This window comes from Bufo bufo, chromosome 10, assembly GCF_905171765.1.
Source record: "Bufo bufo chromosome 10, aBufBuf1.1, whole genome shotgun sequence".
Lineage (NCBI taxonomy): Eukaryota > Metazoa > Chordata > Amphibia > Anura > Bufonidae > Bufo > Bufo bufo.
In genome coordinates, this window is record NC_053398.1 from 84,504,059 (window position 1) to 84,523,988 (window position 19,930).

The 19,930-nt window shown below is 42.9% G+C and overlaps 1 protein-coding gene across 3 annotated transcripts in view; it reads right to left on the reverse strand.

The window, feature by feature from the left end:
* VRK3 (VRK serine/threonine kinase 3) overlaps positions 1–19,930 on the reverse strand; it is a 244,157-nt gene that overhangs the window by 22,597 nt on the left and 201,630 nt on the right. For 2 of the 3 annotated variants that reach the window (XM_040410144.1, XM_040410143.1), the window contains one exon: positions 11,686–11,827. In XM_040410144.1, coding sequence (XP_040266078.1) covers positions 11,691–11,827 — 137 coding nt within the window. In that variant the 3' untranslated portion in view covers positions 11,686–11,690. Of the gene's footprint in view, positions 1–11,685; positions 11,828–19,930 lie in introns of those variants that run through there. The other variant, XR_005774582.1, reaches the window with a different exon arrangement.

A 19,930-nucleotide genomic window follows, 5' to 3' on the forward strand; every position in this document is an offset into this window, starting at 1 on the left:
AGGCTCAATGGTGCCGGAACAAGGTTAATTTCCTAGGTCATGAAGTCACTGCGGATGGAATTAACCCACAGAAAAAGAAGGTGGAAGCAGTGACCAAGACAAAATCTCCTACAAATCTCAAGGAGTTGAGATCATTCCTGGGCATGATGAACTACTCACGTAAGTTCATAGATAATTATGCCGAAATTACAAAACCTCTTTTACAGTTGCTAAGGAAAGGAGTAAAATGGGAATGGAGTGAGCGTCATGAGCAAGCTGTAACCGAGCTCAAGGCCAAACTTATCCAGGCTCCATGCCTTGCTTATCCAGAAGGGGGAAAACCTTTCTTTGTGGAAACAGGTTTCACTGATAAAAGCATAAGTGCAGTTCTTTTCCAAAAACAGGAAAACCGAAACAAGATCATCGCCTATGCCAGCAAGTCCTTGTCACCGGTTGAGGTAAAATTCAATGATTGTGAGAAAGCATTGTTGTCAACTGTGTGGGCTTTACAATATTTTAGGAGTTTCATCCAAGGCGAAAGGATCATTGTGGAGACCGCACATCAGCCACTGCAATACTTGCAGAGTGATCGTATAAGAGATGGAAACTTGTCAAACAGCAGGATAACCGCCTGGACAATGTCCTTAATGGGATGGCCATTGGAAATCAGGTACAAACAAAATAATTAAAACCCAGTTGCTCAAGGATTAGCAGAACTCCATGACTGTACCCATACGGAGCGTAAAAGTGGGTTAACGGAAAATGATTTCCTGGATGAACAATCATCATTACCATATAAATCTTATGAAGAGGAATATTGCAAATCGTTACCATGTGTGTACGTAGACGGCTGCTCCTTCCATGTCGATGAAGGATCCGAACGTACATTGGTTGCAGGTATTGGAGTCGTATGGAATAATACATTCCTGGATGTATCCGTTGGATACAAGATTGGTTCCAAAAGCAGCCAAGTTGCAGAACTTACTGCTGTGTACAAAGCCATACAAATGGCTATCGAATATGATGTTAAGGAATTTGTAATCATCACAGATTCTGACTATATTCGTAACAGCTTTGTGGAGTACTTTCCTGGATGGAAAAGGTCAGACTGGATGAGAAGTAATAACAAGCCAGTAAAGCATGGAAAGATGTTTTGTAAAATTGATGAGATGGTTACCGCCCACAGTCTTACTATTTATTGGAAGAAGGTAAGAGGTCATTCAAAATATCCAGGCATGGATAAAGAGGGGAATGACTTAGCGGATTCCCTTGCCAAGCAAGCAACCATTGATGGAGAAGTCTTTGACGTTGATGACCTCATGGGAACTATCCAAGTGGATGCTATGACAAGGAGTCAGGCCCAAAAGGGAGCTGAAGCCAATGTGGCGCAGTGGAGCCAAAATTCCCCTAGTGAGGATCTCATTGCAAGCCAAAAGGGGGATCCAATTATTGGTATCTTTTATAAGCACATTGAGGATCCACACAACTATCCCATAACCACGGAAGACTGTGTGGGTAAGGAGGAGTTACGAATTTTGATGAAAGGTAAGTCCCAATTCTCATTACAGGATGAACTGCTGATAAGAACTTCTAAGAATGGTATCACGCAATGGATAGTACCTGCAGCATACCGAGGTCTGATGTTACAACATGCACATGATGCCCCAACAGCTGGTCATCGAGGTGAGAAAATAACGTACGAGTTACTACGGGACTACGCTTACTGGCCACATATGCTGCAAGATGTGCGAACATATTGTCAGGGATGTCTAATCTGCCCTCAATTCCAGCCACAAGGACCCACTCATCGGGCACCATTGATGAAAAGGGGGATGTCCATGCCATGGTCAGACATCCAAATTGACTTCATTGGACCAGTAACAACCTCATCAAGAGGCAACAAGTATATGTTAACCGTAACTTGTTTGTTCACCAAATGGGTGGAATGTTTGCCGTGCAAAACATGCAGTTCAAGCGCATGTGCATCTCTGCTCATTAACCATGTATTTTCTAGATTTGGTCTTCCCCAGCGCATAGAATCCGATCGTGGAAGTCACTTCACCAGTGAGATGATGACAAAGATGTGGGAAATCCTGGGGATAAAGAGGAAGCTACATATAGCTTATCGACCAGCCTCTAGTGGTGGAGTAGAACGTTACAACCAGTCCATTGTGAACATCCTGAAAAAGTTTGTCAATGAATCTGGTAAGGACTGGGATGTCAAGTTGCCTTTGGTGCTTATGGCCATCAGAGCCACCCCAAGCGCAGCAACTAAACTTTCTCCCTTCGAGATGATCACGGGAAGGAAGATGGTGTTACCCCAGCATTTACTTTATAGGACAACAGACCATAACTTGATCAATGCTACAACGTCGCATCAGTATGTGGAAAATTTACGCAAGCACCTTCAACATGCTTTTGCGTTCGCCCAGAAAAATATAGAGAAAGCCGCAGTGAGTGCTAAGACATACTATGATCTGAAGACTACACAGAAGGAGTATCAAATTTCCGATCGGATATATCTCTATAACTTCGCTCGGGATCAAGTGAAGGAGAGAAAATTCCTACCTTCCTGGAAAGGTCCCTATGTCATCACTGACAAATTATCTCCAGTGGTCTACAAGATCAAAATCCCTAAGGGGGATGAATTTATTGAAAAATGGGTGCACATTAATCAGCTACGTGTTTGTCATCCCAGTGCACGACTTCGAGAGATTGAAGGAGTTGGATGAAAAGAGGTGAAAAGACTTTATGGTTCCAGCTAAAGACGGAAATAAGGATTGGTATCGTATGAACGGAAAAACGTTATCTGTTATTCTACATCTTTAACGCATACTAACCCATCCTGATGTATGTTTCCTCTGTAACAAAATGTCTCCTAACTCACCTCTGAAACCAGAACTTACTCTGTTCAAGAAAAGAACTTATGCCAATCAGAGGTATATGGTATTAGTAACTCTTTTCTTGCAGGATAAAAAAAAAAAATGTATATACTCATATGTGTCATATAATATTTTATAGGCGTAAGATGTCATCAAAGATGATTGCCATTATCTACGTCGTCCTGATCTTGGGGAAGGAGTTCCATGCTGAGCCGATTGCTGTGCCAGGTCCTTCATCGGGGATCATGCTACAAGATACAGCGGGGTTCATCTTGACGAACAAGAGGATATTATCCCAGAAGGTCTACATCAGCCTGGATCCACGCATTTTCGTCGAAAGGCAATTCAACGTGTCCGAAATCCAGTCGCCGGAAATCCAAGCCTGGTATCAGATGCACATCGGATATTCCCAAGGACGGATTACGCAAATCCTGGAGCAAGCAAGGAAAACCTTGACCAGAGAACAGTTTTCTACAGACCAAAGCGATTCATGTTTTTGCAATCGTAGCCGCCATAATCTTTGGCGTAATGGGCACTGTTATTACTACCGGTATGACAGTTGCCGATTCCATCTCTATCAAGATATTGGAACTTGAAGTTGGTTCATTGAAAAGGAACCTATTAAACATTCATATGGAGATGGAGAATCAAAACAAACCTTCATCGAACTTATATCCTGTTTTGCAGGATCTATGGGATGGTTGAGTTTGTTGACCATCCAAGTCATGCGTTAGATAAGGTTCTCCAGAAGAACTTTAGTCAAGCTCTGGTTAGAACATTATAAGCCAAGTCTACGCATCGAAGAAGATATATGAAAAGCCCTTTTAAGCATTCCAAATACATTCACATTTTATGGAATATTTTGGAATGAAGGGGGATTTGTTGTGCATTTTCATAAGTGTACAATGTATCTGATGATACCATATTCAATATGGATGATCATTGCCTTTAACAACATGTGATCAGCATGAACCTGAAAAAAACCAAGATGGGTTCATAGCAAGTTCAATGTGTTAAAAGTGAATATATACAGAAGACTATACTTTTATTATTGTTTAGAGACATGGATTTATCTACACAGGTTTCTCTAAATTTGTCTGTCTGAGGAACAATGGGTGTTTCATGGCTAAACCATGATCTGATAAGAGACGTCCATAAAACACATCTGGTGTGGAATAGATATCTATTCATATATTCCCTTATAGATATATATATATTCCTGTATGCATTTATTTAGCGTTTGAACTTGTTAATGATTCATATATACTATGTGATATTGATGTATTATAACCAAATATTATTAATGTATCTTTATATGTCTGTATCTCACTGAGAGGGTATATTCTAGGGGATATAAAATGTGTTTAAGTGGAAATTTCTTAAATAGGGTTTATTTTAGAGGAGCTGATGTTATTTCAAACATCATTACTCAATCGCTGAGACAGTTAAGATACACAAACCAGAAGAACTCCTATCTGCCCCATAAATTCAGGGATTAGGAAAACTTCTGATACCGCCAGTCAGTCTGAGCAAAGTGTCAGAAAGAGCCCCTCCTAATTGATTTAAGGTGTGAAAGGGCAAAGTTTAAGTAGTAATAAAACAATCTGTATATATGTTAATTCTTAAAATATTTAAAATTGTTATGTGATACAACAGTGCCATCAAGTGGTAGATGGCCAGAAGTTTCTGAAGAATGTCAGTTAAGTGACATCATCCCCATGTTTAATATACGTCACACCCACCTTATCTAATTGGTAATCCCTATTCCAAGAGGGGATGGGCATAGATAAGGATTGGGATATCTGATCCAGTTTTGGGAGAGCAGGAACACACTTCTTCAAACACTTCACAAACTTCACAAAAGGAAAAACTTCACAAGGACTTCTTCACAACGGAACTCTTTATAAAGATTTATTCATCAGCATCACTTCACACGTCAGGAACATACCATAGGACGGGACATATCTGAACCTTGGAAAGCTGAGTCCATTCTAAAAGCTCTTTATCCCAAAGCCAGGGGTAATGTATAATTTATTTCATTTGCAGTAATTATAAATCGCTCCAATTGGCATATAGTTGAGACCCCATTATTAGTGGGTCAGTAGTGTTAAAACAATAATTTTATGGGAAATTTTAATGAACGTGCACATCATTAGAATTCCTGTAATATTGATATCAGAGTAGAATCTCTGATCGGATATTATTATCCGTAGTTAGGCCAACGGGCGTATTTATAAGGTGTCTCTTACTGCCATATTCTTTGATTGAGCATAAGGAATTTTCCACAGATTCATTTCTATTGTTTTGTTGTTATTGTTACATTATAATATTTTAATAATCGGTAATAATTTGATAATAATTTGAATAACATTGTATTGTACTTGGTGTACTAAATTAAGTAAGCCCGGCGTAAACGGCGGAGCATCATTTTGTGGTCAATTTTGATATTATCCTTGTATTCATTTGTATGCCATTTTTACTGCATGTATTTATTTGTAATAAATTATATTTTATATAATTAATTGCACCCTGTTTCATTATCTGCACAAATTAACTTTAGATCTCATCAATAAAAGAACTGGCGTTTATATGTCCGCCAATAAAAATTTAAATTTTTAATTTTTCATATTTCATAAAAATATGAAATCATAATTTTTATGATTTCATATCTTATATGAAATAAATACCCGACAATACTACAGAAATAACAGTGCCATACAGATAATACCCCCATAGTAATAATGCTCCCATAAGTCACATCAATAATGCTCTCCCAGAGTGCGTTAATTAGTAAGTGTCCCCTATGGTGATAATGCTCCCCGAGAGTGCCGCCATTAATAGTAGTGCCCTCCATATTGCCTTCATTAGTAATAATTCCCCCACAGGACCCCAGTAGTAATAAGGATCCGCTATAATGGCCACAGTAGTAACAATGTCCCATACAGTGCCCCCATAACTTAAAATGCCCCCTACAGGGCTACAGTTACAGTTGTTGCCCCAGTAGTTATATGCCCCAGTATATAGCGTCCAAGTAGTTAAAGTGTGCCACAAGTAGTAATAATTTGCCCCAGTGGTTATGTGGCCCCTGTAATTAAAATATGATAACAATGGTTATGCTCCCCAGTAATTATATGCCCCTAGTAGTGCCACCAGTAGTTATGCCCTCAGTAGCTGATATGTGCCCCCAGTAGTTATGTATACCCAGTAGTTAAAAAATACCCTCAGTAGTTGATATGTGCCCCCCCCCCCCCGTAGTTCTAATATGCACCCAGTAATGTATTACAGCATTATAATGTGCCCCCAGTAGTTTTTATGTGTACCCAGTAGGCACAATATGTCCTCAGTAGCTACAGTCAGGTCTATAACTGTCTATAACAGACTGAACTGTCTAGGAATTACAACAGTTTGCATATGTGCCTCCCACTTGCTAAGGGACCAAAAGTAATGGGACAATTGGCTTCTCAGCTGTTCCATTGCCAGGTGTGTGTTATTCCCTCATTATCCCAATTACAATGAGCAGATAAAAGGTCCAGAGTTCATTTCAAGTGTGCTATTTGCATTTGGAATCTGTTGCTGTCAACTCTCAAGATGAGATCCAAAGAGCTGTCACTATCAGTGAAGCAAGCCCAACAAACCCATCAGAGAGATGGCAAAAACATTAGGCGTGGTCAAAACAACTGTTTGGAACATTCTTAAAAAGAAGGAATGCATCGGTGAGCTCAGCAACACCAAAAGACCCGGAAGACTACGGAAATCAACTGTGGTGAATGACCAAAGAATTCTTTCCCTGGTGAAGAAAACACCCTTCACAACAGTTGGCCAGATCAAGAACACTCTCCAGGAGGTAGGTGTATGTGTGTCAAAGTCAACAGTCAAGAGAAGACTTCACCAGAGTTAATACAGAGGGTTCACCACAAGATGTAAACCATTGGTGAGCCTCAAAAACAGGAAGGCCAGATTAGAGTTTGCCAAACGACATCTAAAAAAGCCTTCACAGTTCTGGAACAACATCCTATGGACAGATGAGACCAAGATCAACTTTTATCAGAGTGATGGGAAGAGAAGAGTATGGAAAAGGAAAGGAACTGCTCATGAACCTAAGCATACCACCTCATCAGGGAAGCATGGTGGTGGTAGTGTCATGGCGTGGGCATATATGGCTGCCAATGGAACTAGTTATCTTGTATTTATTGATGATGTCACTGCTGACAAAAGCAGCAGGATGAATTCTGAAGTGTTTCGGGCAATATTATCTGCTCATATTCAGCCAAATGCTTTAGAACTCATTGGACGGCGCTTCACAGTGCAGATGGACAATGAGCCAAAGCATACTGCAAAAGCAACCAAAGAGTTTTTTAAGGGAAAGAAGTGGAATGTTATGCAATGGCCAAGTCAATCACCTGACCTGAATCCCATTGAGCATGCATTTACTTGCTGAAGACGAAACTGAAGGGAAAATCCCCCAAGAACAAGCAGGAACTGAGCAGAGCCTCACCAGGGATAAAACCCAGCGTCTGGTGATGTCTACGCGTTCCAGACTTCAGGCTGTAATTGACTGCAAAGGATTTGCAACCAAGTATTAAAAAGTGAAAGTTTGATTTATGATTATTATTCTGTCCCATTACTTTTGGTCCCTTAACAACTGGGAGGCACATATGCAAACTGTTGTAATTCCTACACCGTTCCCCTGATTTGGATGTAAATACCCTCAAATTAAAGCTGACAGTCTGTAGTTCAAGCACATCTTGTTAGTTTCATTGCAAATCCATTGTGGTGGGGTATAGAGCCGAAAATGTTAAAATTGTGTGGATGTCCCAATATTTATGGACCTGACTGTATATGCCCCTAGCAGTGACGATTTAAAAAATAAATAAATAAATAAATTTATTCACTCCGGCTCCACTCTGCTGTCTGAGATTCAGGTCACAGGCCATTTCCAAGAAATAAATGAAGGAGGGGTTGTCCCTACCTGGGGGAGAGAGGTGCTCTGCACTTCTCCCCAAACACTGCTCAGAAATGCAATTACAAAAAAATATTATAACGGGACAGTGACATGCTAAAACTAGAAGCCCCAGGATAAGGCTCCAGCAGGTGGGTGCCAAGTCTAGCTGGACACCAATGAGATGGATACAGAGACAAAGACCTGACGCAAGTGTGTGATGCTACTTGCCAACGGAGGTGTACAGTAAAGCAGATGTCAGTGTCTCATGTATCCATGCCTTGTCAAGAAAAACACCTTGTAGACATAGGAAAAGTCTTACCGCTGCAGGGTCATTTCTGTTCACCCGGCCACGGTTGTTAGGGAGGGGACGGGTCCCAGGTTGGACATAGTCGTTGTAGGGGAAGCCTCAGGGGACTAAACTATCCCTATAAGGCCCTACTTGTCCTGTTAGACCCTAGTGACCTCCTAACACTGGGTCCTTGCCCCGCAAGGGGTGGCCCCATCCGGAACCTCACCCTAGGCTTGGGTGTCTAAACCACCCTGCACAGGTATGTACCTAGAGGCAAGGCCAGGACACCTAAGCTGGTGAGATAACTGAGGTAAAAAAGAAAAAGAAAAACCGTGATGAACTCACGTGTCCCTACGCGTTTCTTCAGGTGAATAAATCTATAGGTCTGCACCTAAACACAACAGAGCCCCTTGAATCATCAGGGGACACAGGGGCAATGTTTTTAAACACCTTCAACTATTGGAGGGCATATAGTACGCCTAAACCAGAAGGGGTAGAGCAGGTACAGACCGAGCGGTTCTACAGTGTCAATGTCCCTGAAGGGTGTATGGCATATATCCGGGTCATCAGAGGTCAGATCGCCAGATAGTGGTCAGCATTCATCCGCATTATCGCCGAGACCCTTAGAGGCGTATGGCCATTATGCAGGTAAGGGAACTGGGACGGAGACTGGACCACACGTCCCAATGGCGTCCTTCCAGCCTGCGGCCTGAGTTGACAGATACCAGGCGCAGGCAAGGCGATGATAGCATTGCATCACACTGCCTGTGTACTGACGACTGACTGCGCCACTTAATTGCCTCATAGGCTTCAGGCCTAGTGGCTGGATGGCCATGAGGGTAAATGGCAGGGACTGAGCCCGGAACAATGATGAAATATTGTTGGGTGTTTTGGGCAGCCATGGGCCCCCAGGTGCCTTGGCCCCATCAGCTGCCCAAAATGCCCTAATACGCCTTTGGATTATCCTCTCTGCTTTCCTTTGGTCTACTGGTGTGGTCTGTTCCTGCTAACTCACACCTGTTAGGTAGATGTTTCTAAGTTTGTTGGCCATGGTTCCGATCAAGGATCTCTGCAGTTAACATTTCAGTTTTGCCCATGTCGCTTGCTGGGACGATGTGTATGTGACAGGCAGCAATTTTGACACCACATCTTTCTTGTAGATCTGGGTGTCTCTTAAATTTGGATGGTCTAGAGCAGGGATGTCAAACTCGTGGCCCTCCAGCTGTTGCAAAACTACAACTCCCATCATGCCTGGGCATACTACAGCTATCAGGGAATGCTGGGAGTTGTAGTTTTGCAACAGCTGGAGGGCCATGAGTTTGACATCCATGGTCTAGAGTGACTCCTAAAGTTTTTTTATTTTTTATCAGCAATATCAAAACACGACAAAATGGTATTCACGTTTGGAAATTCATCATAACAAGGTCAGTCAGTAGCTATATGTTACGCAGCGAGTGTAGATCCATTGGGTCACTGGAACAGATTTGTCTTGGGTCTCCTCCCAAGAGCGTTATCAAAGTGGCTCCCCTGTATTTCACCCTCTAACCCCTATATAGAGATCTGAATTTTGCTGCAGGGGAACCACCAGGCTGCTACTTCTCGGAATACAATATAAAAAAAATTAAGTATCAAAACAGGGAAAAGAGCGGGGGTTGAGGGGTAGTTTGGAAGCGCTAAGGGGCTATTGTATATTAAAAGAAAGCCAATTCTAGCCACAAGGGTGTACTGGAGAGAATTAGAGTATAAAAAAGCGGAGGAGGAGGAGGAGTGCCAATGCCGTCACAAATTAGCGGAATACCATAAATTTAGAGACAAGAGGGTGTACCATAAGGGGGAACTTTTAGGAAACCTTGCCCAAAGTAGGTTATAACATACTGAAAGCAATCAGAAGTAGGTTGAAAACAGATGCTTATTCACACTAAAGGTCATGACTAAAATTGAAACTAAAAGTCACGGCTAAGATTAAAATTACAATAGATGCAGAGAAGGTGACTTCACCAGGGAAGGGGGTGCAAGATAAACTCAATACACTTGTACCCTCTCCTCCCTCACCGAGGTCGCCTTGAATGTATGATGTGACTTCGATATCTCAAAGATGGTATCAGGGACTTCAAGAAGGTAGTTTCAGAAGTTTTTTTTTATTTGATGAGCTTGACGCGTTTCGGGGATAACAGCAAGTCCCCTTCCTACATGCAGTACACAGCTCTGTTTGCAGCACCTCATTTATTGCTATACCAGTATACTAGTCCATGAAGTCCCGCCATCGTAAATTTACATTAGGTGGTCGGGAAGAGGTTAATCCTTTGATGACATGGCAATTTAACTTTTTTTTTAACTTTTTGCATTTTCGTTTTTCATTCCCTGTCTTTCCGGAGCCATATCTTTTTTTTATTTTTACGTTCACATACTGTAGCTGTATGAGGGTTTTGTTTTTTGCTGAACAAATTGCACTTTCTAATGGCACCATTTAATATTGCATACGATCACTTTTTCTATAATGTTTTTTAGGGAGGTGGAGAGACAAAAAACTGCAAACTGGCCATTTAGATTTTTTCTATTAAGGTTTTCTTCATATGGGATAAATACATTTATATTTTAATAGTGTTGGCATTTTGGCAGCTGGAAATCTTTATTTTATTATGGGGAAAGAGGGTGATTTGAATTTTTATATATTTTTAAAATACTTTTTTTTTTACTACATTAGTGTGTGGAAAATTCAGTATAATACAAAGCAGTGCTGCTACCTGTAGGCCTGCATTGGAATATACCTGTAATAGGTCTAGTGGCTTTTATAAAGGCTCAGGCCTATTACCAGTAAGGAGCGCCTACCCCAATCTTTTTATCATGGCATCTGAGGGGCTAAATGTCTGCCATCAGCGTCATTGCTGATTACAGACATTAGTCTCAGGTGTCTGCTGTGTGAAAAGGGGTTAAAGGGGTTGTTTCATCTCAGACAAAAGGGTCAAATCGCTAGGATATGCCCCAATTGTCTGACAGGTGCGTGTACCAGGGAACGGAAAACCCCAAAAGTGGTGGAGGGCACACTGCGCATGTGCAGCAGCCTCCCATCCATTTTCTATGGGGCCACCGAAAATAGTTGAGTGCTGGCTCGGCTATTTCCGTCGGGCCCATAGAATTGAATGGGAGCAGTGACCGGTCATATGCTGTGTGCTCCCATTCACTTATATGGGGAGACAGTTTGGTGGTGGCCGCACCGGAGTCCTCCAGCCACCACTTTGCAGGGCTCTTTTCCCTATATAGGTGCGTGTCCTAGAGGTGGGATCCATACCTATAAGACAAATGGGGTATATATCCTAGCGAGATGAGACAACCCCTTTACGGGCCAAAGGGTGCGGGCATGCCCCACAGGCAGCAAGAGGCTGCTCTGGAGGCCGGGTCTGCTGGGTGAAGGAGAGGAAGTCCAGGCCATCGTAATGCAGGAGGCTTTCAGTAGCCTGCTGGAAATGCATGCTAGGGAAAGTAGAATGGTAGTGTAACACTATATTATTGCTGTAAAATAAGGTTCGGAAGTCTGTAAAGCCAAGTGCAGTTATAAACCCTTTAAAGGACAGTGACATTAATTTGGCATTTACCTTCTTTACAGTTGTATAGGATCATACGGCTTGACATTGAATTTCTGCAGAACAGATGAAAAACTATTTTGAATCTCATGATAATCTGGCTTTTCATCATAGTTCAGGTTCATAACCTTTTCCAGGAACAGTTTCAGCACATCTACAAGTCAATACATAAATATTTTTAATGTACATTTCATACATCTGTTATATACAGTAAATCATGTAACCAAGGTCCATCAAATCTATCTATCTATCTATCTATCTATCTATCAAAAAGAACAATAAAACTGCATTAAAATACAAGCAGCATCACCAAATACATGAGAATAATAGACTAACTCCTGGGAACCCCAGTCTGGTGCAGTGGTGAATATATAACAGGGTGCCACAATGCAATTCTTTGTGACACCTACAACCATCTGGTCACAGCCTATTTGTCAAAGACAAGTACTGTGGAAGCAGGAACTGGAAACTATTATTGCAGCATTGTGTAGCAGTCTCTGGGTGCCCTATAAAGCAGCAGAATGGGGTTTTCTGACCCCTCTGTGGGTCTCCAATAAGTAGTGAATGTGGTGGATGGGTGACCACCATGCATAGGTACGGTTATCTTCTTTGTAGTTTACCAGAGTAGTGAAAACACTTAGGGGGTCATTTATTAGGTGTATTTCAGACTAAGATTGCACTTGCCAGAGCTTGTTGCGCCACAATCTGCGACTTCTCCTCGATCATGCCAGGTCTAAAAAAAATGGGCGTGGCATGAGCGAGGAAGGGGACGGACTGGCAGGGCAGTCTCATTTACCATTTTCTACTCCTGGTTTAGGTATAGAAAATGATCTAAATGTAAGACAGCTAGGAAGCTGTCTTTCATTTAGAACTGGCAGAGGATCCGCTGAAGTTATGGAGAAGCTGGCGCCTCTACATAACCTCAGCGATCTACTGCCAGTGCAGGGGCTTATTAAGACTGACGTCTAAAAACACCGGTCTTAATAAATGTGCCCCTTAATTCTTTCACATACTTTACAAAGGAAAGAGCCAGATGCATGCATGGTCTCTTCCTTTCAGATGCGTGAATGGGAAGTAAGTGTGCACATCTGTACCAAGGGGTCAAATAAATTCTATGAATCCATCTAATGTTTATTAGCTATTTTCTATCCTTAAATGGGTTGTCTCATCATAGACAATGGGGGCATATCACTAGGACATGCCCCCATTGTCTTATAGGTGTGGGCCCGCACCTATATATAGAGAACAGAGCCTCGAAAGTGAAGGACGACGCCCCCCTGCAGTGCCCAGCCTGCCTTTCTTCCAAGCCCAGCACGCCTCCTAAGAAATAAATTTACTCCCACATCCTTGCCGAACTTCGCCGCCCCCTTCACTACGTCATGTAATTTATTCACCCCACCTTCCTTGCGTCATCCTTTCTTTGCCTCCGAAATCCAGCGCAGGCGCAGTATCACTGAGTGCCTGCGCCTGTACGATACTCCTGCTCCTGAGGGCAACAGCCTCAATAGTGTCACTGGGCATGCGCCGAGCCCAGTGACGTAATCAGAGCGCTGTTGCCTCAGGAGCCGGAGTATCGTACAGGTGCAGGCAGTCAGCGATACTGCGGCTGCGTGAGATTTCGGAGGCCAAGAAAGGAGGACGCAAGGATGTATGTGTTGTTATCTTGTTTTAACTGGCATACATTTTTATGACTTTTTTCCTTAAATTTGTACATATGGTAGTTTTCCAGATCTGGGATATCTCTTCTCAATTCTTCAGGAGAGACTCAAGGCCCACAAAGATGGTTTTAAATCTTTGAACCTGATGGACTTATGTATTTTTTTTAACCGTATTAACTATTTAATTATGTAACAAAATGATGAGACTAGGTTTGATTTACATCACTCTGAGTTACATCACTGTGGCCAAATGGTTTGTTACACACATGTCTCAGCTGGAGGAGCCAGAAGAAACTGGTTGGTGGTACATTAACACTCTGTCTTAAATTAGTAAAGGAGCAGATGGTGACTTCTTCATATATTTGGTTTAGGTATATGAACACAATTCAAAGTCAGGTAGGTGGATCAACTCTGGTAGTTCAGGAATTCTCAACAGTGGTATGTAATGGGGCCTCTTGTTATCAGTGCCTCTCTCACCATTGGTCACAATAAAGGATTCCAAGATTGTCTGATGCCATGATAATTGTTTAGTGGCTAGGCACAAGTTTTTCTTCTATATATACAGCAAGTTGGCAACAGCTTCATAAGAACCAACTAGAAATGCTTCCAGTACCATATTCAGGTTCTTTTTGGGAGGTGACCTTAACCTGGTGATAGACCCAGTTTATCGATTCCTCCACGAGTAAGTCCTCTATCTCCTCAGTGTCCCTACACGATTTCAAGGCTGACCTTGCGGCGCTTAGGTTGGTTGCCTTATGGCGCATCCTGCATCCAGGTGTCATGGACTATAGTTTCCACTCCAAAGCACATAACAGCTACGCTAGACTTGATCATCTCTTTATATCGTACAAACTCCTGAACTCCGATCCACGCTTCTCTATGGATGCATTCTTGTGGTCAGACCATTTCCCAGTTTATGGTTTATTATGCTCCCATACCAAACCCCCACACACACACTTGGAGGTAAATGACCACCTGCTGAATGATCTGGTATGTCTGGCTGACATACGTAAAATTTAAGATTACTTACGGTAATCCATGAGCCCATGACACCGCTTCCATCCAGGACAGGAAACAGGAACTTACGTGGAGAGCACTTAAGGAGGGATACTCCCCTATACCACCAGTTAATTGCGAGGACTTGTCCTAAAACAAATTTAATATAACTCTAAAAAAGTGGAAGTGGAAAAGTGATTACCATAAGTAATCTTAAATTTCCCTTACTCCCATGACAGCACCCTTGAGAGACGACTAGAATAGTACCTAGCTCAGGGTGGGACAACTGCCTGCAGAACTTTCCTGCCAAAAGATAGCTGCTCTTTAGAGTCTAAGTCTAATCTGTAGTGGTGAAAGAAAGCACACGGAGACTTCCAGGTAGCGGCCCTACAAATCTGCTCGAGAGATGCTTCAGCCCTCTCTGCCCAAGTAGTAGAAATGGATCTGGTAGAGTGAGCACCAAATCGAGAATAGGCTAAGGTGATGGCCCCTACTATCCATCTAGATAGTGTTCTGGAAGAAACTTTATTACCTCTATTTTTTACCACCAAACTGTATAAAAAGCCTAGAGGATTTTCTCCATTGATTAGTGACTCTCAAATATTCTGATAGGCATCTTTTGACATCTAGACAGTGGAGCCTCCTCTCTTTCTCATTCTTTGGGTCCTGACACAAGGATGGAAGAATAATATCTTGGGTCCTATGAAACATGGAGACCACTTTAGGTAAAAAGGAGGGATCTGGCTTAATGAGCACTCTGTCTTCCAGCGGTTAAGTTGTGGGTGGGGGGGTGGTGGTTTGTCGCCGCTTTTCTTGGATGCCTTGTGAATTATGAATGAATTGAATATAGTGAGCCGTTATAAGCTCTGGGAGGTCATGTGATCGGAACGCTGCTATGTGTTTTTTTCATGAATGGAGAATAGGGGGATAGTAGTGTATGTGAATTATATGCTCTGTTGAGTTGATGTAATTTTCTATTTTGTTTTAATACCGCTGGCCCTTGCGGGCTTTAGGAATTATGTTCAGTATTTTTATTGCTTGAGTTCTGTTGAACATCCCAAAAAAAAAAAATGTTGAATTAATGGGCGGTCTTTGGAAGAGACCATGGCTCAATAAATACTGCACCTGTGAAGGTGCACACTATCGCCCCTGACTAAGCTGGACTGGCGAAACCCGGGTTGGGTGGATCTCTGATGAAAGCAATTTGATTTTAGCCTTGAATTTTATGATATTTTGTAAGTACAATAAAACCTGTTGGTTGCGGAACTACCTGGTGGAACTTCACTATTTGTGCTATAACTTCCCTCTAGGGTGCTGTTGTACGTGAGTGCACCAGCCTCTGGTTATAGATTGTTTGGCTACAAGGTGGATTAACCTGAACATTGGAAAGAAGGGTCTGAGATTGGAACTCTACACTCATAAGGCAGCGCGATCAACATTTTCTGGAACTTCCAGGATGTTCGCATAAGGGGGAGCCGCTGAGAAGGCCGAAATCTCACCAACACGACTGGCTGAGGTAATCGCCATCAAAAAAGCAGTTTTAAAAGAGAAAATTCTAATAGGTAAATCCTGCAAAGGCTCGAAAGGAGGCTCCATTAATCTAGATAAAACTAGATTAAGGTCCCAGGGGGGGACTGAGGATCTGATCACAGGCTTAATCCTACTAATTGCTTTAAAGAATCTCCTTATCCATGGGTGATTGGCAATAGGAGAATCAAAATAGGCACTAAGGGCAGAGACCTGTACCTTAAGAGTACTCGGTCTTAGGCTTTTTATCCAGACCTTTTTGCAAAAAATCTAGAATTTTTGGCATGGGAGGAGAACTCAAGGGATGTACCGCGATTTTGCAGAAGTTTAGGAAAGTCTTCCATATTCTGAGATAAATGGTAGAGGTTACTTCTTTTCTGCATGATAAAAGAGTAGATATAACGTCCTTAGACAGGCCCCTATGTTCTAAGATTTCCCCCTCAAATACCATGCTGTTAGATAAAGGCTTCTCACTTCTGGATGGAAGACAGGACCTTGAAACAACAGATCCTGCCTGTCCGGAAGAATCCAGGGATCTGTCAGGGAAAGTTTCCCCAACCAAGTCCTCCTTGGCCAAAAGGGGTCGATTAGAATAAGCCTTGCCCGTTCCTGCCTCAACTTCTGTAATACCCTCGGAAGGAATCTTAGAGGAGGAAAGGCGTACAGAAGCTGATTCGGCCACGGAAAGGAGAATTCATCTATCCCTATTGGGGAATCTTCTGGATTTAGGAAAAAGAATAGGTTGCATTTTTTGTTCTGTCTGGTCGCAAAGAAGTCTATTTGAGGAGGACCCCAAAGTTGAATTATCTGGCTGAAGATTTCTTGATTTAAGCACCATTCTCCTTGATCTAACTGGTTTCTGCTTAGAAAGTCTGCCAACTTGTTCTCTACTCCCTTTAAATGTACAGCTTTGACAAAGGGAATGTATGGAATGACCAGGGAGAAAATGTCTGCGGTTAAGGACATACGTTTTTTTTGATTTGGTTCCTTCTTGCCTGTTTAAATAAGAAATGACCGTGGCGTTGTCTGAAAATATTTTTATTCCTTTCCCTTGTAGTTTGGGTAGGAATTCTCTTAGCGCTAATAGGACTGCTCTGAGTATTGTGGAGGTCATTCTGCCCAATACTGTCATACCGTGTCTGATGGTTCGATGCTTTGAGGTTACAAGGTACGTCTTCTCTTCTTTGGGATACTTTGTGTTGAGGAAGAATACAACACTGGTTCACTGAATCCAGAAATAGACCCAGAAACACACATCTTTGGGAAGGTATCAGATTGGACTTCCCCCAGTTTAGTCAAGATTTCCATTACATACGGATGTAAAAAACACACTGATGACGTCCATGTGCTTTCCACATGCGTATGTCAGTTCTGCGAAAGATAGAACATGTCCTATTCTGGTCCTCATAATGCAGATCTAAAACCCATAGATAGATAGATAGATATATTTTTTTGCCGATTCTCATGTAAAGGCTAATTTTTTGCGGGATAAGGCGACGGTTTGATTGGTACCATTTTGGCGTACATACGACTTTTTTGATCACTTTTATTTATTTTTTTGGGAAGGGAGGTGGGCAAAATGTAAATTTCATCATAGTTTTTTCTTTTTTTTTTACGGCGTTCACCGTGCGGGAAAAGCAACATGGCCCTTTCAGAGATCAGGTCGTTACGGACACGGTAATATCAAACGTGTAGTGTATTTTATTTTTTACATTTTTAATCAGTGATAAATGTGCGGCTGTAAGAAGAAATTCATTTTTTTTTTATTTATTTTTTACACAGACCCACTTTGTTCTTGAAGATCCAGTGGGTTTGATGCCTATATAATACCCTACATTACACTATATAGTGTACTGTAGTGTATGACTTTACACTAGCCTGATCAGGCTGCTGCCTTTAGAAGAAGCCTGATCCAGCTGCTATACCATGGCAAGCCGGAAGCCTGTGAAGGCGTCCCGTTGCCATGGTAACCATCGGACGCTGTCACAACAGAGCAGCGGCTGATAAGGGAGGGAGCCCCCTTCCCTCTGTGATCCCGTGAAGTATCGGGTGGCTGCAATGGCACAGCAGCGCCCAATGGGAGAGGAAGGGAGCTCCCTCCCTGTTAACCCCTTCCATACAGCGGTCCGCGGCATGGAAGAGGTTAAACGGCCGACATCGGCTGTTTCATGCACGGTGTCATCTGTATGCGGACACTCTACGAACCGCTCCGCCATCCTGAAAACGGCAGAAGTGGGGGAAGATCGCGCACCCGGCCAGCCATAAAATGAGGAGGGGGCACATTGAGGGCTGCGGGGATATTATATATACACATTTTAGAAGGTTCTGATTCCCGCAGTCATGGACTGCGGGGATCCGAACCTGTCAGCCGGCATTTGGATCGTCTGATTGGCGGGGGGCAAGGGATAACCTAGGGGGGGGCAATTAGCGACGACTATGCCCCTGTGACATGCACAAGCATAGCGATCAGCCTCTGTGGCTGATCGATATGCTGTCACTCCTGCACAGCGCTTACATCGCGCTGTGCAGAAGTCAGTACAGGCTTCTCATAGAAGCCTGTACAATACAGAGAGCGTCCGGCGGTCCTGCACACGTGCATTCAGCATAGTGCACTGTGAAGACTGCCGCCCGGAGCTTTCTCCAGCAGGAGGCGGTGACGTCACGATCTGTCTCCTGCTGGAGAAAGGAAGAGAACACAGGAAGATAAGAAGACGCACTTCGGCCAGAAGCACAGAAAAGCCATCTGGAGGGACCACGTGACTGGGAGGCAGATCTCAAGAACGGCTGCACTCTGGAAGGTAAGTATGTGAGCAATAATCTTTCCTCCACAGGTTAGCATGTAATAGCAAAAAAAAGGTTAAGCCCGGAGAACCCCTTTAACGAGATCTCTTCCCATGCCCGAAAAAATTGAGAAAGTCTTCCCCCCACTGGACAGAAACTGTCATTGCTGACTGTCCTTGGACCTTAAAGCAGACTGAGTGTTAAAGAGGAATCCTTTATTCTTTCTATTTTTGTTTTCTTGTCGAACATTCTGCCTTCTGTGTCGTAAGGTTTTTTGTTCCTGTGAAAAACGTTTTTTTTTTTTGAAGGTCTAGAAACAGGAAAACGTTTATTATCAGAAGCCTTTTCTAAAAGGTCATCCAAAGCAGGCCCAAAGATATAATCTCCCTGGCATGGGATAGAGCAAAGTTTATTTTTTTAACCTGTGTCACCTGACCATCCTTTAAGCCAAATAGCTCTTCTCGCAGAATTGGATAGAGCAGCTGACCTGGCACTTAACTTTAAGGCATCTGCAGAAGCATCGGAAATAAAGTCCACTGCTTTAAGGATGGTAGGAAATACTTCTAGTAATTGGTCCCTAGGGGTTTTATCTTGGATATGGGACTCCAGCTCCTGTAGCCATGATTTTAACGACCTGGCAGTAGAGGTAGTAGCAATATTTGGTTTAAAGTGAACCTTTCACCTGGATTTCACTTAATAAACAATTACCAGTACCTTATAGATTATCCTCATTCTGTTTCAATGCATTCTTGTGCCGCTTTCCTGGGATGTATATTTATGAAAAAAACGACTTATAAAGTCCTCGTCTCCAGCTCCTGAAGTCACGGTAGAAGTCAAGGGGGTAGCCCTTCCCTCACTCCAGGCTGTAACTCCCCTGCCCTAACCCCTCCTCTAAGCAGTGTAACTGACACCCGGCTCAGTCGCCGGGACCGCGCTTGTACAGGCGGCGCATCGGCCGTCGGACTCAAGCGCGATCCTGTAACTGAATCGCGCATGCGCCGTCCCCGATGCCTGCCTGTCTTCTCTTCCTCAAGCGCGATTCAGTTACAGGATCTCGCTTGAGTCAGATGGCGCATGCGCCGCCTGTACAAGCGCGGTCCCGGGGACTGAGCCGGGTGTCAGTTACACTGCTTAGAGGAGGGGTTAGGGCAGGGGAGTTACAGCCTGGAGTGAGGGAAGGGCTACCCCCTTGACTTCTACCGTGACTTCAGGAGCTGGAGACGAGGACTTTATAAGTCGTTTTTTCATGAATATACAGTACAGACCAAAAGTTTGGACACACCTTCTCATTCAAA